General features: G+C 38.4%; 2 protein-coding genes across 11 annotated transcripts in view; both read right to left on the bottom strand.

Moving 5' to 3' along the window:
* Positions 1–253: 253 nt before the first annotated feature.
* Positions 254–8,323, bottom strand: slc15a1a (solute carrier family 15 member 1a). The gene is made up of 23 exons (XM_085250677.1): positions 8,212–8,323; positions 7,559–7,599; positions 6,849–6,936; positions 6,446–6,587; positions 5,934–6,053; positions 5,731–5,830; positions 4,553–4,643; positions 4,324–4,407; positions 4,130–4,212; positions 3,928–4,014; positions 3,757–3,846; positions 3,624–3,668; positions 3,478–3,510; positions 3,297–3,385; positions 2,467–2,548; positions 2,240–2,359; positions 1,974–2,117; positions 1,846–1,892; positions 1,578–1,685; positions 1,369–1,480; positions 1,052–1,189; positions 855–962; positions 254–743 (listed from the first exon to the last, which is right to left on the bottom strand). The coding sequence occupies exons 1-23, from the start codon at positions 8,216–8,218 to the stop codon at positions 513–515; spliced, it is 2,190 nt and encodes a 729-aa protein (XP_085106803.1). The 5' UTR covers positions 8,219–8,323; the 3' UTR covers positions 254–512.
* LOC146556758 (dedicator of cytokinesis protein 9) overlaps positions 7,748–17,777 on the bottom strand; it is an 80,012-nt gene continuing 69,982 nt past the window's right edge. For 5 of the 10 annotated variants that reach the window (XM_085250672.1, XM_085250663.1, XM_085250666.1 and 2 more), the window contains 16 exons: positions 17,477–17,613; positions 16,566–16,681; positions 16,314–16,451; positions 16,027–16,209; positions 15,788–15,901; positions 15,412–15,627; positions 15,082–15,139; positions 14,872–14,978; positions 14,473–14,595; positions 14,241–14,354; positions 12,939–13,085; positions 12,637–12,847; positions 11,832–12,022; positions 11,633–11,733; positions 11,152–11,290; positions 7,748–9,697 (listed from right to left, as the gene is read on the bottom strand). In XM_085250672.1, coding sequence (XP_085106798.1) covers positions 9,572–9,697; positions 11,152–11,290; positions 11,633–11,733; positions 11,832–12,022; positions 12,637–12,847; positions 12,939–13,085; positions 14,241–14,354; positions 14,473–14,595; positions 14,872–14,978; positions 15,082–15,139; positions 15,412–15,627; positions 15,788–15,901; positions 16,027–16,209; positions 16,314–16,451; positions 16,566–16,681; positions 17,477–17,613 — 2,221 coding nt within the window. In that variant the 3' untranslated portion in view covers positions 7,748–9,571. Of the gene's footprint in view, positions 9,698–11,151; positions 11,291–11,632; positions 11,734–11,831; positions 12,023–12,636; positions 12,848–12,938; positions 13,086–13,628; positions 13,659–14,240; positions 14,355–14,472; positions 14,596–14,871; positions 14,979–15,081; positions 15,140–15,411; positions 15,628–15,787; positions 15,902–16,026; positions 16,210–16,313; positions 16,452–16,565; positions 16,682–17,476; positions 17,614–17,777 lie in introns of all 10 variants that reach the window. The other 5 variants (XM_085250664.1, XM_085250668.1, XM_085250665.1 and 2 more) reach the window with 2 other exon arrangements.

The following is a 17,777-nucleotide window of genomic DNA, read 5'->3' as shown; positions in this document are numbered from 1 at the left end:
TATGTTCACATGTGTGAGCTTGCCGGCATTTCACTGTAATTATTTAAACAAGCAGCAGATGATGTTTTGTTCAAATATTGAACATATTAGTAAAGGCAATAGTAAATTATACTCTTCCTAAAATAATATAAGATTTTCTGTCTCAATCACCAGTGCAATGGCAAGAATACTTCCACTGATAACACAGGTTTTTGCTGCGTGATATTGGTGCTTTTTGACTTGAAGACTGAATGAGAAACACATGGAAAGGATGAATGATTATGAATAATGATTATTTAATCATTTTTTCTCACAGCTTACACACGTATATTAAAAAAAAGGAATTATATCCCATGACATATAATTGTTCTTACCTTATTCTCTTTTTAATTACTATTGTTTATATGAATGCCTCTGCCATAACAATATAAAATATTTCACAGACACACACAACACACACACTTTCCCCTGTACACTTTCTCTTATTCACTAATAATGCATTTTTTTAATGATCTGCTTTTATCTTAAAGTGTTCACATATTGGATTGTTTGTAACTGTCATCGTAGCTTTCAGCTGAGTCTCTCCTGACCATCTTGATCTCTGCCTTCTCACGCTTGTCTTTATCATCTTCATCTTCATCAACCTTTTTACTAAACTGGTCCTCAATTTCTGAAGGGTCAATATAAGTGTAGAAATACGCCATAGTGGAAAAGATGATGCACACTAAAACTAAGAGAGACGCAAAAAGGACGTACTCTGCCCACTGTAAAAGAAGAGGGGAGAGACAGGGGGACAAATACAATGTTAGCATTTTTGCACATGCATGGCTTCTGTATGTTTGATATGTATTTGATATGCTGCATTTTTTTCTTACTTTGTTGGGAAGTTTTGCAATCTCAGCCACAATCAGGACTATGAAGTTACCAATAGCAACTGTAAACAACCAGCCGGCTTGCAGCACCGCTTTCATGTTACTAGGTGCCTAAAGTCACAAAAAAGGGACCCAAAATGACAAAAGTCATGGAGAAAGAAACTATTTCATAGACTAATTGACTTGTCATTTAAATGTACCTGTGAGTAAGAGAACTCCAGACCAGTAACTGAAAACATCACTTCACCAGCAGTTATGAAGAAGTACTGTGGGATCTGCAGGGCCATGTGAACTGAGTTGGGTTCTATGTCCTCTACCACAGTAATAGAGTCCTGACACTAGAATAAATAGATGGAAATGTTTAATTTTTACACGTGAGAATCCCCAAGATAAAGCACAATAACACCAATATTTCCATTATTTGTCTGTTTGTTCATTTGGTGCTCTTTTCTCTTTTCTTTTCTTTCTTCTTTGGATGATCAAAATTCATGATATTAAAATCATTTGGAAGACTTACATCTGGTCCAAAGACAAAAGTGCTGGGTATGAAGAAAGTGTATGAACCTCCAAATCCAAAGTCCTTAATGTATTCGCATGACTGTGACCCACTCAACAAGGAGAATTTGGTCCTGATCATTAGAAAAGAAAATATTGCTAAGAAACTGTAGTACTGTTTGCATAAATTATTGCTGTGTTAGTTAGTTAAAGTAGAAACATAATTCTTACTCTCCATTCTTTATTGTGGAATAAGTGGAGTAATAAAATGGCTCAATTAGTCCCAAGTCCACTGCAGAAGTGGTCACGTTCACAGGCATGTTCATTCCATTTACAAATCTGAAATATTTACATAGTGAGCAACAGCATTAATAAAGTTACATCAGTGTATGCAGTTCCTATCATTTTCAATGATTTATTTAGCACATAAAGATTATGATTGTAACTAATATGATTTTCTGACTTGATAAAAGGTTAAAACAATTTTAATTTCACTTACCGGATTTCATTGTTACCTTGTCCTGGCTTGCAAGTCAAGTCCTGAGTCTGTGAAAATATAACATTGCATACTTAATAATTTAACAATTAAAAGTCCTCTTGTGTGTCTTTGAATTCATTATCGCTCACCAGAAGCCATTCATTACTAATAACTGAGGGAATAAGAAGAGTTTGTCTGGATTTCCTCTTCAAGAAGATGGCTTGTGTCATCCCAGGGCTGCCAACTGAAACAATGATTTGCTCTGTTTCAAATGTGAAGTATTTGTCACTGGCCTGGAAAACCGAGAAAGTGTTTAAGAAGGTCAAACAGTGGTAATATTTTGTACATAAACATATTTTCATGTCATTTTCAATTCGTTAATAGACCGTATAGTGTTATGAATAAGACGACATACCTGAGCTGCATTAAGAGTCAGCGACTCGTTGCCCGGCAGATTGACTGTGACTGCACTGCTGCCCATGTTAAGTAATTTCAACTGACTCTGGGAGGCAGATGGAAACACTGGCAATGTTTTCTGAAAAACAAGGAATAAGTGTTTGTTTTTCCAAAACTCAAAGAGTCAATAAAATGAAGTGAGTTAAAGTTTTGCTTATTTTACAACACATATCTTTTTCTACTCACATCAATTTCAACTTGGACCAAAGCAGCACAGACAAAAGCCATAGCAGCCAGAAACATCCCCACTGTCATTCTTTTTAGTGGTCTGTTGGATTAACATGAAGTTTTGTTACTAATTTGTGATTTTATATATTTAAAAAAAACAACGTTTATTTATGTGAAAAGAATAGTTTTCTTTTAAAGTCATCTAATATCTGAAAATTCAACATTAACATGAAAATTTGGGGTTTTATTTAGATTGTGTAGAAATAGAAACAGGTGTGCAAGCTCTTCCTTTCCCTGTCTTCCGTTTTTGTTGAAAAGCAACATGATTCATACAGCTCCTTAGGCTCAATATTAATGAAATTGCTGCTAACAGCGAGCTAGCTTAACACAGTCATTTTCAACATAGGAGTTTGAATCACATCTCAAAACAGCCTAAAAAGCATTTTAGCATTAGACCACTGTTAATAGACCAAAAGATTTTCTGGACAGAACACCTGACATTTCAGAAAGGTCAGTTATTATTCAGTGAGTCATGAATAAAACTACGGACATTTTTGTATTTGTAACATCTATAAAATCACAGGCTGTGTAGAAGTTATGGGGTAGCAGCGCTATGCTAACGTGGACCGACCACCTGCTAGCTTCCAGACGTGGAATTAACTGTAATTTCATCATCGACCATTTGATGAAAAATATTAAATGGACCTGATCTATAATGATGAACTTTGATAGCAGATCAAAACCGTAACAGTAAAGGTCTTTTAATAACCCTTTGAAGTTAATGTTATGGTGTTATGAAACATGTAAACCACAGATACTGAACGTAGTTCATTGTATTTCTCACTTACGTAAAGTTAAAGCCACATTTCTTAATCAGGGGGTAGATTACGCTGTCCATGATAGGTACCAGAGTCAGGATCAAGATGGGGTTGAAAATCTTTTAAAAAATATTACTGCATCGTTAGTATCCTCTTAAATAACATGTATTATGTCATTTTAAGTCAATACGATGAAGCTGCTTTAACTTACCTGCATTTGATCGGGCTGTATAACAAGTTTCCCCTGCAGACATAAGGACAATATTATAACATGAACACACTGTATTGGTCAATTATTATGATTACTTTTCGCTGCAATTTTTTATTTTATTTTTTATTTTTTGTTACCAAACTTACAAAGTATCCATTCATTGTGGTAGCTTGCAGCGTCCATCTGGATCCCTTTAAATTAGACCACAATTTTAATTTCCTCTTAGCAGCAAGTGATTTAAATGAAGTCCATTTAAATTAAAAACAAAATTTACTGTACCTTTTGGTCAAATAGGGTCCAGAACATTGGCAGTGGGATGTATAAAAAGAGGACTTTCAGCACCATTTTGATTTGAGCAATCAGGAGTTTCTACAAAACAGGCAGACTGAATGTAAACACAACAACATTATTCTTATAAGACATTAGAGAAATATATAAAATGAAACTTACATCATATTTTTCCTCTGCCCAGTCCATCCAGTGCTGTCTCCTGGGGTACTGATTGCTCCTGTGCCTGTAGCGGTTATTAATGGCAAACTGAGAGAAGAGCAAAGAGTGATACTGTTTTTAGAAACATTGATTTTTAGAGTTGTTACAATAGCATTTATGGCTGATCACATGAATGCAGAAAAGGCTTATATAAACGACTTACCCCAATACATTTACACACATCCAGCATTATGTTTCCCTCGGGTTCAGCTTTGTAGTACATACCACTCCCGACAATAAACACCACTGTTAAGGGAACATCACGGGCAAATCATTCGTTTCAGAATACAGTTTATTTACCCACCCTTTACTTTTTGCTTCATGTTTTGAATTAGTGCCCTAATAATTTAGACATACCGAGTGCAACCACCATTAATGCTGCGGGGACACCGAAAGCCAGGGAATAACATTTCTGCTGACTGTAGATGCCGCACTCCTGACCTGCAGATAGAGGCAAACAACTTTCATTCAACTACAACTTCAACTAAAAACAAGCACTTTTTCCTGCATGATTATTAGAATGTAATTGTTGTCATTCCTGCATGTTCATGGCACTTTAACTTGATATTTTACTTTAAATGCCTACCTCTCAGGATTGGAGTGATAATGGTGGACAGGAGACTCCCACCATTGATACAGAGGTAGAATACAGAGAAGAAAGTTCTCCTTTGCTTATCCTGCGTAGAAAGACAAGTCAGTAATGTGTTTTGCAAACAGTACAAATACTAAAGTGATAATTATCTATGTAAACCGCTGCCTTGTTGGTGTATGTCTTTGAAAAGGTGGTCGAGTTGTATTAAACTCATAATATAAATGGGTTACAGCATAAGCTTAGTATAGCTATATAAGTGGTAATTCTAGGCTTTTAAATATTAAATAACAACTATTAGTTAAACGCATGGTTCTCTAAAGGTTACATGGGTACAAGATTGAGGAAAATGAACAATTTGGTAACTATAGTAACTTAACCACCAATTTAAGATTGCACTCCTCTAACAACATCAAACACCTGTTTAGCCAAGAATATAGATCTCTACATTACTCACACTACACTTGGCTGTGTTATACTGGTGGTTCAATCCGGTGTGTCCCAGTTATAAAGCTTGAATACATTCACTTCCTAATTACTATCATTTCTAGCTTTTATATCACATCATGTATCATAAAATAGTTCACGTTTAATTTTAGATTTATTCCATATTTTGATGAACAGCACATTATACAGATGTGACATGCTTTTGTCTTTCCCTCAGATTTTTTTCTTATTTTTAAACTGTAATGTTCACAACCCAGAGACAAAGGTTTCTTGGACTTTACAGACAGATTTCCTAGACCCCTTCTTCAGGAGCCACACATGTAGTACTGCTACCCATCGTTAACCACCATCACCTCAAATTTGACATAATACTCATAATTCCCATCAGCCACATCTTTAATTTGTGTTTGGCTTGAATGTAGAAATGTTAGCATGCTAACAGGTGAAATAAGAAACATAGTAATAGGTATACCTGTTCGTCAGTTTTAGAATTGTCATCGTGAGAAAGTGAGTGATGACTTTGCAATTTATCTGAGCTCATTTTTATTATCACAGAATTTGATAATGGAGAGTTGCATAGAAACCAGGGGGAACAAGGGGATATATTACATGCAATAAAATACTTGAACTATGGATGCTGAAATTACATGTTCAACCACATGCCAGAGGTTAAACATTAGAAGAACACTCAGCCAAAGAAAGTATTTTGAGAAAGTTAACAGTCTAACCTGGTGCTCACTAAATTGGTCTCCACCAAAAGCAGCCACACAGGGTTTAATGCCACCAGTGCCCAGAGCAATGAGGAAGAGACCCACCATGGACAACGCACTGAATGTGAGGAAGAAGAAATGAATGAGCGCGGTGCATTGTAGAAATATATGATGGAAACTGTGACTCAGTAATTTAAAACTTCAGAAGAAAAGATACCCACACATGGAAGGTCATGTTGTCTGGTGTCCCATCTCTGTTTGAGTCGGTAATGTCATGAACTGCACTGACAGCCATCGCAACCTGTCCAATTGTATAGACAATGGACAAGTAGACGATAGTCCTGAGTGAGGAAGATTGAAAAACAGAGCAGTGAGAAAGTACACGTGTACGTTCCTTAAGTAAAGGCTCCACTCGTCTTTACAAATGAACATTCAGAATTAAATTATGAGCATTTTATTCATTAGAAGACTAATACAAATTTTGTACTATTATGTGTAAAAGTATTCAGTTAAATGCCCTTTGTCTGTCGTATTATTACACAGTTATCAGTATCTGCGAATATGTTTCTAATCAGTTCAGTAGAATTGAAGTTACCTTGGTGCAAAAAGAGGATGATCGGGTAAGCGCTGTAGCTATACTTATTTAGATTCTGCCACAATAATAAGGCTACAAGAAATAATAGGATGATAAATGTCTTCATGCATTAAAGAGGAACATGATCTTGTGACTCACTTGAACTTTCCCAGCCAGGAGTCAGCCACAATGGCCCCAAGGATAGGGGTCAAGTAGCAGAGAGCCACAAAAGTGTGGTAGATGGATGTGGCCAAGTCTTCATCCCACTGCAAGAAGTACTTAAAGTACAACACCAACACAGCTGTGGACAGGCAGGGAAAAGAGGCCTTCTTATTTAATTATTAAATGTACATTATTTATGGCATAGGTTTTGATGTTGCCTTAAATTATGCTAATAAGGACCGTTGTAGTTCACGCAATAGTGTCATCCTCCAAAACAATCAAATAAAGGGTTGGTTTAAGCACAAAAATCAGAGGGTTAAGTAGGCTACTTAGTAATTCAAGTGTCCGTGTTCACTGTCATGGCTACATTATTCATGGTTCCTGGATGAAATGTTCTCACCTCGCATTCCATAGTAGGAGAACCTTTCGCAGAACTCATTCACAACAATGAAGAAGATACTGAGTGGGTAGCCACACACATCTTTGCTCTGGTGGGTGGTGAAAAAGTAAAAGGATGAACACCACACCAAAATAAAAGCGTACAAAACTAAAACTAAAACAAAAAAAATACTTGGACCTGCATAAAGCTGAATCGACGGTGTTGAGGAGTACCCAGAGAGTTTGTGGAATCAGTATAATTATTCTAGCCAACTGTTTGCAACTGGTTAACAGTAGTTACTGCTAGGCACTACTAGGTAGCTTAATTTGAATATCTTAGCACAATTTACTAATAGATTTGAATGTATCGCTGCAAAATAAATAAGAAGAAATTTGCTGATAAAATCAATATAGTAGAATAAAAAACACAATGATTGCTGATAAACACTGAAATGCTTAAAGTACAAGACAAACTTGTCAAAATGTAGCGCTTAATTACATAAATATAGAAGAAGAATGAATAGCAAAGTACAGCATATGCAACGTAGAAGCATAAATAACTTTAGTGCTGAACTGAGGTTTTTACAGAGGTACTAACATTTAGTTAATAAAAATATATCTTTATAGCTTTATTGGTATTTATTGCAGCAATAATACAGAGTTGGTGTATAAAGTGCTGACGTCTCCTTTGTTCTTATGTAGCTGTATAAAAAACCCAAAACTGTACTTTACCTTTCCTTTACCTTTCCCTCGTTTCTTGGGATCTTCTTTGTCTATGCAAAAATGAATGTAATTCTTATTATGATTAAAAAGCAGAAATAAAAGACTAATATGCAGGCCTACCAACTTCCTCAGTGTTATATAAAAAAAGCATTTATCTGTCAATGATTCATTGTGTGCAGTAAACAAGAGAGCGATAGATATGTAGATAGATAATTTATTGGTCCCACAAAGAATATTGTTGTGTTACAGTAGCAGGATAAAGAATAAAAAATAGTACAGTCTATTAAAAAAAACAGTGCAGTTAACAAAAAAGGTGTTACTGGCACCTGGTAAATATAGGTACACAACGGTGATAGAAAAAACAAACAAAGAAAAGAAAAACTGTAAAAATAAGACTGAAACTGTGTAAGACAGTAGTGCAAATTGCATTAATAAATAAATCTGAGATCCTAATATGTTTGGGATCTTTGTCCTGACAGGTGCATTCACCTGTTAAACTCCAGAACTCTTCATTCTGTAAGTTTTTAAGTTAAGAACATGGAACTTGTTTTCTTTCTGTTAACTTCTCCCTCTTTGCACATTTTCATGTTGTGCAGCAGAATATTTGTGTTCTGTGAATTAAAATGAAAGAGTACATAATAATGCATTTCTTTTAGTCTTACCTGCCATGATGTGAAGCTATCACCTGCTTTCTGCTATAGCATAAAATCCCTTTAAGCTTCCTGCAGGGAGCAGATCATTTATCTTTCTCTGTTCACTAGTGGGAGTGGGAATGTTTCCTGTGATATTGCTTTTTATTAACCCTTGATCAGCTTTTCACACTGCCGACTGTATTATTTTTATGATGGGTGGGAACATGAGATATGGGAGCTAGGGAGTCAGCAATGATCTCTGAGAATAATAAGGTTTATTTCCCACTTATTTCACAAGTGAGCCAAGTGCGAGAATACCACAAAATGAAGTAAAACAAATAAGGACCTATGGATGCAAATGCAGAGAAATGAGTGTATTTTATTTAAAAGCATTAGGGAACGTCTTTGTTTACAGCAGAACAGTGACTTGTGTTAAATAAAGTTAAAAAAAAACCAAAACATTTCTGCCCAAATAAAAGACAATTTCTGGAACATAAAATGATAAAATTTTCATATTACTTGCACAGTAGGCGTCCTTTCCCAACACCTCATCACTTTGGCAAGAAGGTGAACGTAATCTTTACAGTGTATGAGCCGCACACAGCATGATACTTTGCAAATATTGCACACACTCCTTGTTTTATATACACATTAATACACAACTTTGAATATACCTTTTTGTATGCAATGGTTTTAAATACTTTAAAACTCTCCCATTCTAAGACATCAAAGTGATTTAAGGTTGAATGCTAATGTTACATCGTAGCAGGCCCTTATTCCAAAATTGCATTTTTCTAGAAATATACCTTCATGTACAGGGAGAGGAGCACTGATGTATGCAGCATATACCATTAATCAAGACATCAATACAGTCGCTTATAAAAGTGAAATATTGTCCATAAAAAACATTGTGAAACATTATCAAAATAAACAAAAATGGACTGTTGGGAGAGTGTAGGCGTAATGTAGTGACATGCATATTAAAAAAAATCCCAACAGGAATGTTTTTAAAGAAAACACTGCTCAGTCTTTTCAGGTAGAAACACGTAAAGACAAGACAGGTTATGTCTTATCAAGCATCACGTCATCATAAAGGAGGAACAAAGTCCGTGTCCTGTCATCTCTGCTGCAAAGAGTCTCATCTTTGTCTTCCCCCCACCTCCATCACACAGCCACCATGCTCCCTTATCCATGTTAAACAGGTCCAGTGCCTTGCTCATATTGGTCTTCGGTGGCCAGACAGAAAATAGAAAAATGAGACTTGTCTGTTTTTCCCATCAGTTTCTCTCTAGGCTGAGAAGCAGGATTAAGTTCTGGAGTGATAATATGGCATCACTGGCATGCCTGCGTTGGCAGGCTTAGGCAGCTCTGAGTTTCACCCAGGCTGACATCAAACCACAGAGGATGAGCTGGGAATGCCCTGGATGGTGGCACTGGTTGGTGTGCCACTGATGGCATTAAAGATGTGAAGCGAGTCTGGGAGAACGCTTTTCATGCCATCCTCCACTGGAATGATCTGGAAAGAAAAGAGTGTGTAGGGAAGAACAGACAGTCTTAGCAAACAGTTACTGCAAGTGAATCTTAATTTTAACATTGCTCTAGTTAGCTTTCTTGCTAAAAGTTGATGAGGACACTGATACTACTCTCATGTATATATGCAAAAATATGACGCTACAGATGGAACACAGCTAGCTTAGCTAGGCAAACAGACTCGAAAAAAGAGGAAACAGCAACTTCTGTCTAAATAGTAACAAAAACTGTCAGTTAGCACTTCTAATTAACTAATTAACATGTCAGGCTATTAGTTGGCTTTGAACAGAGCCAGGCAAACAGTTTTTCCTCCCTTTTGAGGTTTTGTCTCGGGTTAAGCTAACTAGCTTGCTGTAGCTGTATATTAACCAAGCATATAAAGACATATAAAGCTAATTTAAAGCAAAGGTATTAATCAGGAAGCTTAACACATACATGAAACCAAAAACAGCTAGGTAAAAACAATCAATCCACAAAACACGCACACACAAAAAAATCTGAAAGCAGAAGAAAAATTTGTGCATGTATGTATGTATGTATGTACATAAACAAATAATGTAAATTGATGTTACATAGCACACACATTCTGAATCTGATCCACAAACATACTGTTAATTCACACTCAAATACATGTAATGTACACACATATATGTACATGCATATACACGGTACATACTGTGTATGCGTGCAAGACAATAACTCGGCAAGCCAAAACAGAAAAAAAAAGCCAATATGTGATTGTTGGTGTAGCCAGACGCTGGAACAAGTATATTTAGAACAGGAATGTTTTATGTTTTGATTTTGGAAATTGCTGCAATAGAGTTGAAATACTTGAATGTTAATAGCTTCAGTCTTTGCAAAGGGCACTTTTTGCAATTTCCTGGTGAGCTGACTAAAATAATATTTTATGTGTGGCTAATTTCAGATTTATTGCAGGGATGTAAAGATAAGTCAGTGGCCTGATGAGATAACTGTGTCTCAATCTATCTAGTGTTTTTAAGGTCCTCTAGCTTTACCAGCTTAAAAAATTCTAATGATATTATTAAGAAACATTTGGCTAATTAGAATTGAGAACAAGGACTTATTAATGTTTGAGTCTGTTTTATAGTCTAAAATGTAATGTGTACACCAATTCCACCTCAAGCCACTTTGTACCATCAATCCTTAAGTTGCACAGACATCTGACGGAACCAACAATTAACGGTCTTTATTGCACACGTATTTGTCTTTCATTACCATCATATCTGCTCATGTCAGCACAAAGAGAGAACAGAGAGTGATGTTATCAAAGAGCCCATTATCACTTAATCAATCATATAATAAATGACACACTGTCTACCTGCCAAAACCCTAATTCAGAGTCAGATTACAGGTATAGCATTAGCAACGCTCAATGTAATTACACTATTACTTGGGCTGAGCAACAGCTAATGTACTTACTTGTTCGTGCATGATGATGGACAGCTCTCTGGCTAGTTCTCTGTAGTTGGCCTTCATCTCATCGTGGTACTCCTGCTGGTCTTCTTTGATCAGTCGTTCATTAATGCCCAAACCGTGGCCACACGCATCCACAAAATGCCTGATCGCAAAAACAGTGTTAAAATGTGCTAAAGGGAGATCTGAACAATCTTTGCACAGAAACACACACAGTCGTGTTTTCATATCTTTGTGAGGACATCTAATTGACATAATGCTTTGCCCTAGCTGCTTACCCTAACCCCAACCATCAAAAATGAAGTCTAACCTTAACCCTAAACCTAACCATAACCTAATTGTAACCCTGACACTAAAACCACATTGAGCCTCAGAAATGCCTTCAAACTTCTGGGGACGGGAACTGTGTCCCCATAAGGGCTGTTGGTCCCCACAAAGATATGCAAACGTGGTACTCACACCCTCACGTAAGTCAGCGACAGCTCACCTGAAGACCTCTTTCAACTGTTTGACCTTGTTATCAGGATATTTCTTGGCACATGTATCATCGAGAAAAGCTCTGGCATACGCAAGAGGTCCTGCATTTACCTGAGGGCGGATGTGATAGATTTTTTTTTTGTGTGAGTATTGTATGTCAGGTTTGTATTGTGTTGCTTTTACGTTTCACAGAACTTAAAAGCAGGCACCTGGACGCTGATGCTGCCCTGCAGTTTGAGCTGCAGACGGATCATGTCCACCTCGCTGGAGGAGCACAGCTGTTTGATCTCAGCCACCTTCTTGCTCATCTCGTCGATGGCAACCTCGATGGGGCTCAGATCAGTATGGTGTTGATACATCACCGCGATCCGTTTCTTTACATACGGAAAGCAATGAGTGGCTGGAGGAGAGAAAACACAATGAGGTTAGTGGTGAATAGCGAATACCGGTAGACAGATTTTCTTAGTTTTGCAGCTCAGGATCTGTACAGCCTGTGAAAGCCGCCACATAATAAAGATAAGAAGACGTGCTTGAACTTTTGAATCTTTTGCACTATAAATGAATAAAACCAGATTAGGATTACGAAATGTCCATGAAAAAAAGACAGCTGACATGTTCAAAATCTAATCAAGATCTTCATTCATCCACAGTGACTAAAATAAATGGAAAAAATTACGTGTGTAATGAACAGTTCAAGGCAGACTTGCTCTGTTGTGCTGCCCAAAAAAACCACAACCCACTCCCCCCAAAATAGGAGGAGGCAGCCAATAATTAGAGAGAGAAAAAAGTATCTAACATTTAGGATATAAAGAGATTAAGTAGACTTTAATCAGAAAGAGCAGTTGAAGTCTGATAATGGGTTTATCCTGTATTTATCAGATCACTGTATTTTGAAAACACTGATGTTTATCCAGGCAAGAGACATCTAACAAGACACAACCTGAAGACTGAAAGTCAGCGCTGTTTGACTGAATCCATGTTCCACTACAACATAAATATAAGCTGGGTATTTACTGGTAAGTATAGTCCTGCGTTTGCACTGCTCCTCCACACCGCCTTGCTTTTTGCCCGAAATGGTGAAAGGCATCTCGAAAACAAATCGACGGATGTTGTGGCTCTTTTCAAAGTCCGTTTTCCTGTCGACCAGCTCCTTCTCCTCCAGGTATGGAGTCACATGTGTCACTTGGATGTATGCGTACTTTGAGTCCAGGTCCTTGGGGTTGATCTGCAGAGAATGCATGAGTTTTAAAACTGTATCAGCCTGCGCAAAATAACTAAATAACTAAAAATAAACGATAAATTAACAAAAGTCTCACCCGCCCAGAGTCCTGAATCATCTTCACATTCTCCTGACCAAACTTATCAGAGTATAACTTGAGGAGCCGCTGAGAAATCTCTGAAAGAGGCGTGAATTTGGGTTCTTTGTAGATATACTCCTTCCCATCTTCATCTTCAAAGAAGCCCTAAAAAAATAAATTAGGAAAAAACCCATATAAGATACTTTCAAATTGTCAGACTAAATGAAAACGCAGCGTTTATCTAATAGATAATACCACATCAAACCATTCATGGGTTGTGAGTGGGAGTCATTTCAGTCAAGACATTTTTTTTAAAGATATGAGAATTTGGCCGACTCCAAACTATCCACAACCGTCTATTAAACATTTAAGAACAGAGACCAAAACTACAAAAAAGCCAGTCTTAGGTCGTTGATGTGAGACACGTCAAAGGACTGACATAGGTACATGAATTTCACACAGTCAGTGCATGTTAGTTATTTGTCTTGAATGTAAATGGGAATGGGAATGCCAGTGAGATTTATTAGCCCTTCAGCTGTTTCCTGCAAAGATTAGGATAGCACTAAAGCTGGAAAATACGAGGAATTAAAGGGCTGGAAGATAAGCAATGCACGTGAAACAGCACTGACTGCATTAGCAAAGGAGCACAACACAGCCTAAAACGTCACTACAGTTCCAACTGAAAGGTTGGCTTTCATATTGATTTACCTCAGCCTCTGAGTCAGTAAACTGGTACTGCTACAGGGGTGTGGACAACACACGCACATACACATAAAAACAAATGAAATTACTGTTATACCAGAAACCTATACTGTGAAGAAATTTAATGGCATCGATTTCTAAAAACATCTCAAAGATAGAAGCAACCACACCCAACAAATTAATTAATAAACCTTAAAATAACAGTCATTACTAAAACTTAGCAAACTAAAGCATAAACACTTGATGAGTAAATGAGTGCCATGCAAAACAGTCTCCCAAACGGAAGCAGCAGCGCTGACTGCCTGCTACTGTAGCTCGAAGCAACAAACTATGGCTGAGAAGTGCAATGAATTGAAGCAACACCAAAGTCACACACAGACTCAGGCCGCTCACAAGGGCTCACGGGGTCTACTGCATAACTTACCGCTGCCTTCGAAGAGGATTAAAAAGAAGCAGAGAGGTGTATTAGAGCGGGTCTGAAAACACCACAGCACGTGGTCATGCTCGTCAGCATAATAATCGTAACTGAAAAAAACCCCCAAAACAAAACTTAACCTCCTCAGCAGCTGCCGTGCTTCAGACATCAAGTGTGAATGAGTCTAAGCTAGTTGAACTCACCTGGCCAAAGAAAGCCACTCTGAAGTACGTGCCCAGCATCCTCTTCCCAGTATGCATGACCTCCGTCACCTTGCTGTACGCTCGATGCAGCGTGTCATACAGGTGAGCCAGTTTCTGTGTAGAGTCAGTGAACTTGATCAGGATTTAAAGATGCTTATGCTGCACGCTTAGCCTGAATCGAACAGAACTGTTGCGGGGGGGGGATAAAACACCCGACAAATAGAGTTTGTACCTCAAAGTCCCTCCGCTTCTCATAAATGGGGATAATGAGCTTGTAGATGTCAGAGATGAGCTCGTAACGCTCCGCTTTCCACAGCCCATCTGCGCACTCCTCCAGAAGCTCCATTAAGACGTCCTGAGGGATGAGCACAACAGAGATGGAGAGCTGCTGGTGTACAGTGCAAAAGAAACACAGCTCACAGCGTGTCAGCAGCTCATTTTATCACAATTAAAATGCACCAATTTTAAAGACATACTGAAAGAAAATAGTTGCCTTCTTTGATTTATTCTTTCTTATAAAAGAAAAATAGAAATAGTAACAGCTTTTGATGTGACTAAATCTGCTTTCCTCCAGCAAATGCGATTTCATTTTATTTTATTTTTTCATTTTTAGCACAAATGATCAAAGTACTTCATTAAAGTGGACGTCTTGCATTCCGACGTCCTCCATCATTGCGGCTTCTTCGTCGATGTTTGGAGTCACAACACGAAACGCCGAGCAGCCCTGCTTGAACATGCCTGGAAACACCGAAAGATCAGGCATTATTATTCTTTTTTTAAATCAACAGGGCTGCTATCTAATAAGCAGGAGAAACATTTCCATCACAGAATACCGAAGTACCTTTTCTTCGCAGGTATTCTGCCACGAGTGCTGCAACGTGAACATAGCACATGGCTGCCTGCAAACGGCAAAAACAAGTCAGGTCAGATAAGCGTGGGTAGATAAAAGCTCTGATTATGCTGCAAATTGGTATCGCTCGAAAAAGCAGCACATAGTAAACAGGGCAGTTTGCAGCACTTGATGGTGGGCCTCGCTGCACGCCACACTGGCACTGGTGCTTTGATACAAAGTAAATACAGTCTCTATCTGATGTTTAAGATTGTTGGGCCCAACATCAGACACAGAAATCAAAAGCAGGACCATTCAGCCACACAGACTTTCACCACAAACCTCAGACAGGTCTCCATTCTTCACATGGATTCGGGCCATGCTGTCAAGCCAGGTCTTGCGCAGCTCAGGTGTGCTGGCATAAGACTTTGCGAGACTGTACTGCAGGTCCACCAGCATCTCTGGATCTCTCTCATGCTCCTTCATCTGCGCTGTGGCCATCAACACTGTTCTGATGCGTTTAGTCAGGTCTTTCACATCCGATGGGAAAGCTGTGTTCTGTTGAAGATGACGCACTAATGTGAGCTAAATCATCGTTAGCTTCCTTTAGGAAAACTTGATTCTAACTGGTTTATTTTATTCATTAAGCTCAGGCATAGTTTTCAAATGGCCTCTTTAAGTGGAACCAGGATGAACCTGTTGCACGTGTGTTCCTCACCTTGATAGTTTTATCACTGTTAGCACAGTTGTTGATTATTGACAGAGACTGCTGGAAGCGAGTACTTCCTATACCAATGACATCTGCTATCAGCTGACTGACAGCAATCACAACCTAAAGAAAAAGAAAGGTCAACAGTTCAAAAGAGGAATGAAAATGCTTGTGGTCTCTAGAATCCCAGAAAATTTGGCTTAAGGCAGGTAGATATTAAAGTTTTACTGTGGCGACAACTCTCTCACCTGTAAATGTGTCCGGACGAAGGACTTGCGACCAGTGTAGTCAAAGTTGCTCTTCATGAGAAAATAGAGCAGATGGGCTGCGTCGCTGCGAATGGAGCTCAGCTTGGAGTTGCAACATTTCAAAATCTCATAGCAGAAAGCAGCACACATGTCTGCACGCCCTTCAAAAAACGTGCACGGGAACTAAGGGGTCAAGAAGACAAAAATCAGTCAGTGGCTTACGTGGTCCTCTCATGGGTTAACAAAAGGAGAAAAATTATTAAATAAGGCGCGTAAGTCCTTCATACCTTGTAAATGAAGGTGCGCAGTGAAGTGAAGACCTGCTTGAGGGCCGTTTCTGACTGATTGATCCGCAGGAAGCAGAGGTGGACATCAAACACCTTCTTCATCAGTGGACTGTGGCCGTGATCAGCACACAACTGTGTCTGTGGCATAAGAGAGGATCATCGGATTTAAAAAATAAGCCCTTATTTCACAATAATGGGGCAGAACAAGGTTAATTAAGTAAATACACAAAATACAGTGAATTTGTTTGGTACCTTAAAACTCATGATGAAGATGCTGAGTGTGTCCAGGACGGTCAGGCAGACTTCAGTGGCAATGTTGGTCTCCAGCAGTGACTGATTTAACACGTCAGCATCCGAGTGACTGTAGGCTACAAAGACAAGAAAAGGCTGTAGTTCTTTCAATCACCACCAGTACACTCAATGTAAAACCTCTCCTTTGTTATATATGGTCATGTCTCTCAAAAACGTAGCGTTAGAGGCAAAGCCGCTGCATGAAAGTTTGAGTTTCATTCCAAACTGAGGCCAAAATTATCTGACAAACTAAAGCATTTCATGGAAAAATTGTCACAAGCTGGCGAGGCATTTTTTTCTTTATAAACTACAGCGATGATTTTATTTGATTGCATGAAGTTCAAATGAAGTTTGGAAATTTTGGAATAAAACCCTTCATAATTCACGAGGACTGCTTTCGCAAAGCGAAATGTAAAAATGTAGAGTTGAGAGCAGAAGATGAGCTGGTAAAGGGATGAGGAGGTTTTGAAAGCTGATGTTCTGTTAAAACAGGCATGCTCTTAAATCAACCAAATCAACATAGCCAGTATAGCAAACGTCCTAACATCCTGGTACATTCTTACCATGGTCTACAGATATGCCAAGAACACTTGAAATCTTTCTTACACTGAAAACACAAAGAAACTTATTATTAAATAATGCCATTTAACAAGATCACCGCCTAACAGTGGACGGCTGCACAGCTTCCTCCCCAGTTTCTTTGAATTTACTGATGCACACATGTTTTCTAAAGGCTTTTCCTGCTGGGATGTAGTATGATGGAGAAGAAGAGGATGCTGATGTTGAAAGAGAGGCATGAGGAGGACGAGGGCCATGTGATGGAGAGTGTTTGATGAGAAGTACAGTATGAGGGGAGGGGGGGGGGCACTTACTGTGGTTAAATGTGTATGAGTTATCCAGGCTGCTGAGCTGCTGTAAGCGGGCATGCATCATTCCCGCCCTGTTACGGGAGACAGGAAGAGTCTGAGACTTCCGCTCATGTGCAACAGGTCCTGCCCCATCCTGGTTCCTGATGAGGAAACAGGATGAGTTAATGAAGCTGCAGGTTACGGTAAATAATACATAGATTTTACAACTAACACTCGAACGCCCTGGGAGCGATTTGAATTTATGAGATTTTAAAGGCGAAAGTAAAGCTGTGAGTGCATGTTTGCCATGCAGTTTAAAGCTGAG

Source organism: Mchenga conophoros, linkage group LG16 (assembly GCF_057382185.1).
Source record: "Mchenga conophoros isolate Kocher_MC1m ecotype Shallow Benthic linkage group LG16, M_conophoros_male_GT1.1, whole genome shotgun sequence".
Taxonomy (NCBI): domain Eukaryota; kingdom Metazoa; phylum Chordata; class Actinopteri; order Cichliformes; family Cichlidae; genus Mchenga; species Mchenga conophoros.
This window is presented reverse-complemented; position numbering and strand designations above follow the sequence as displayed.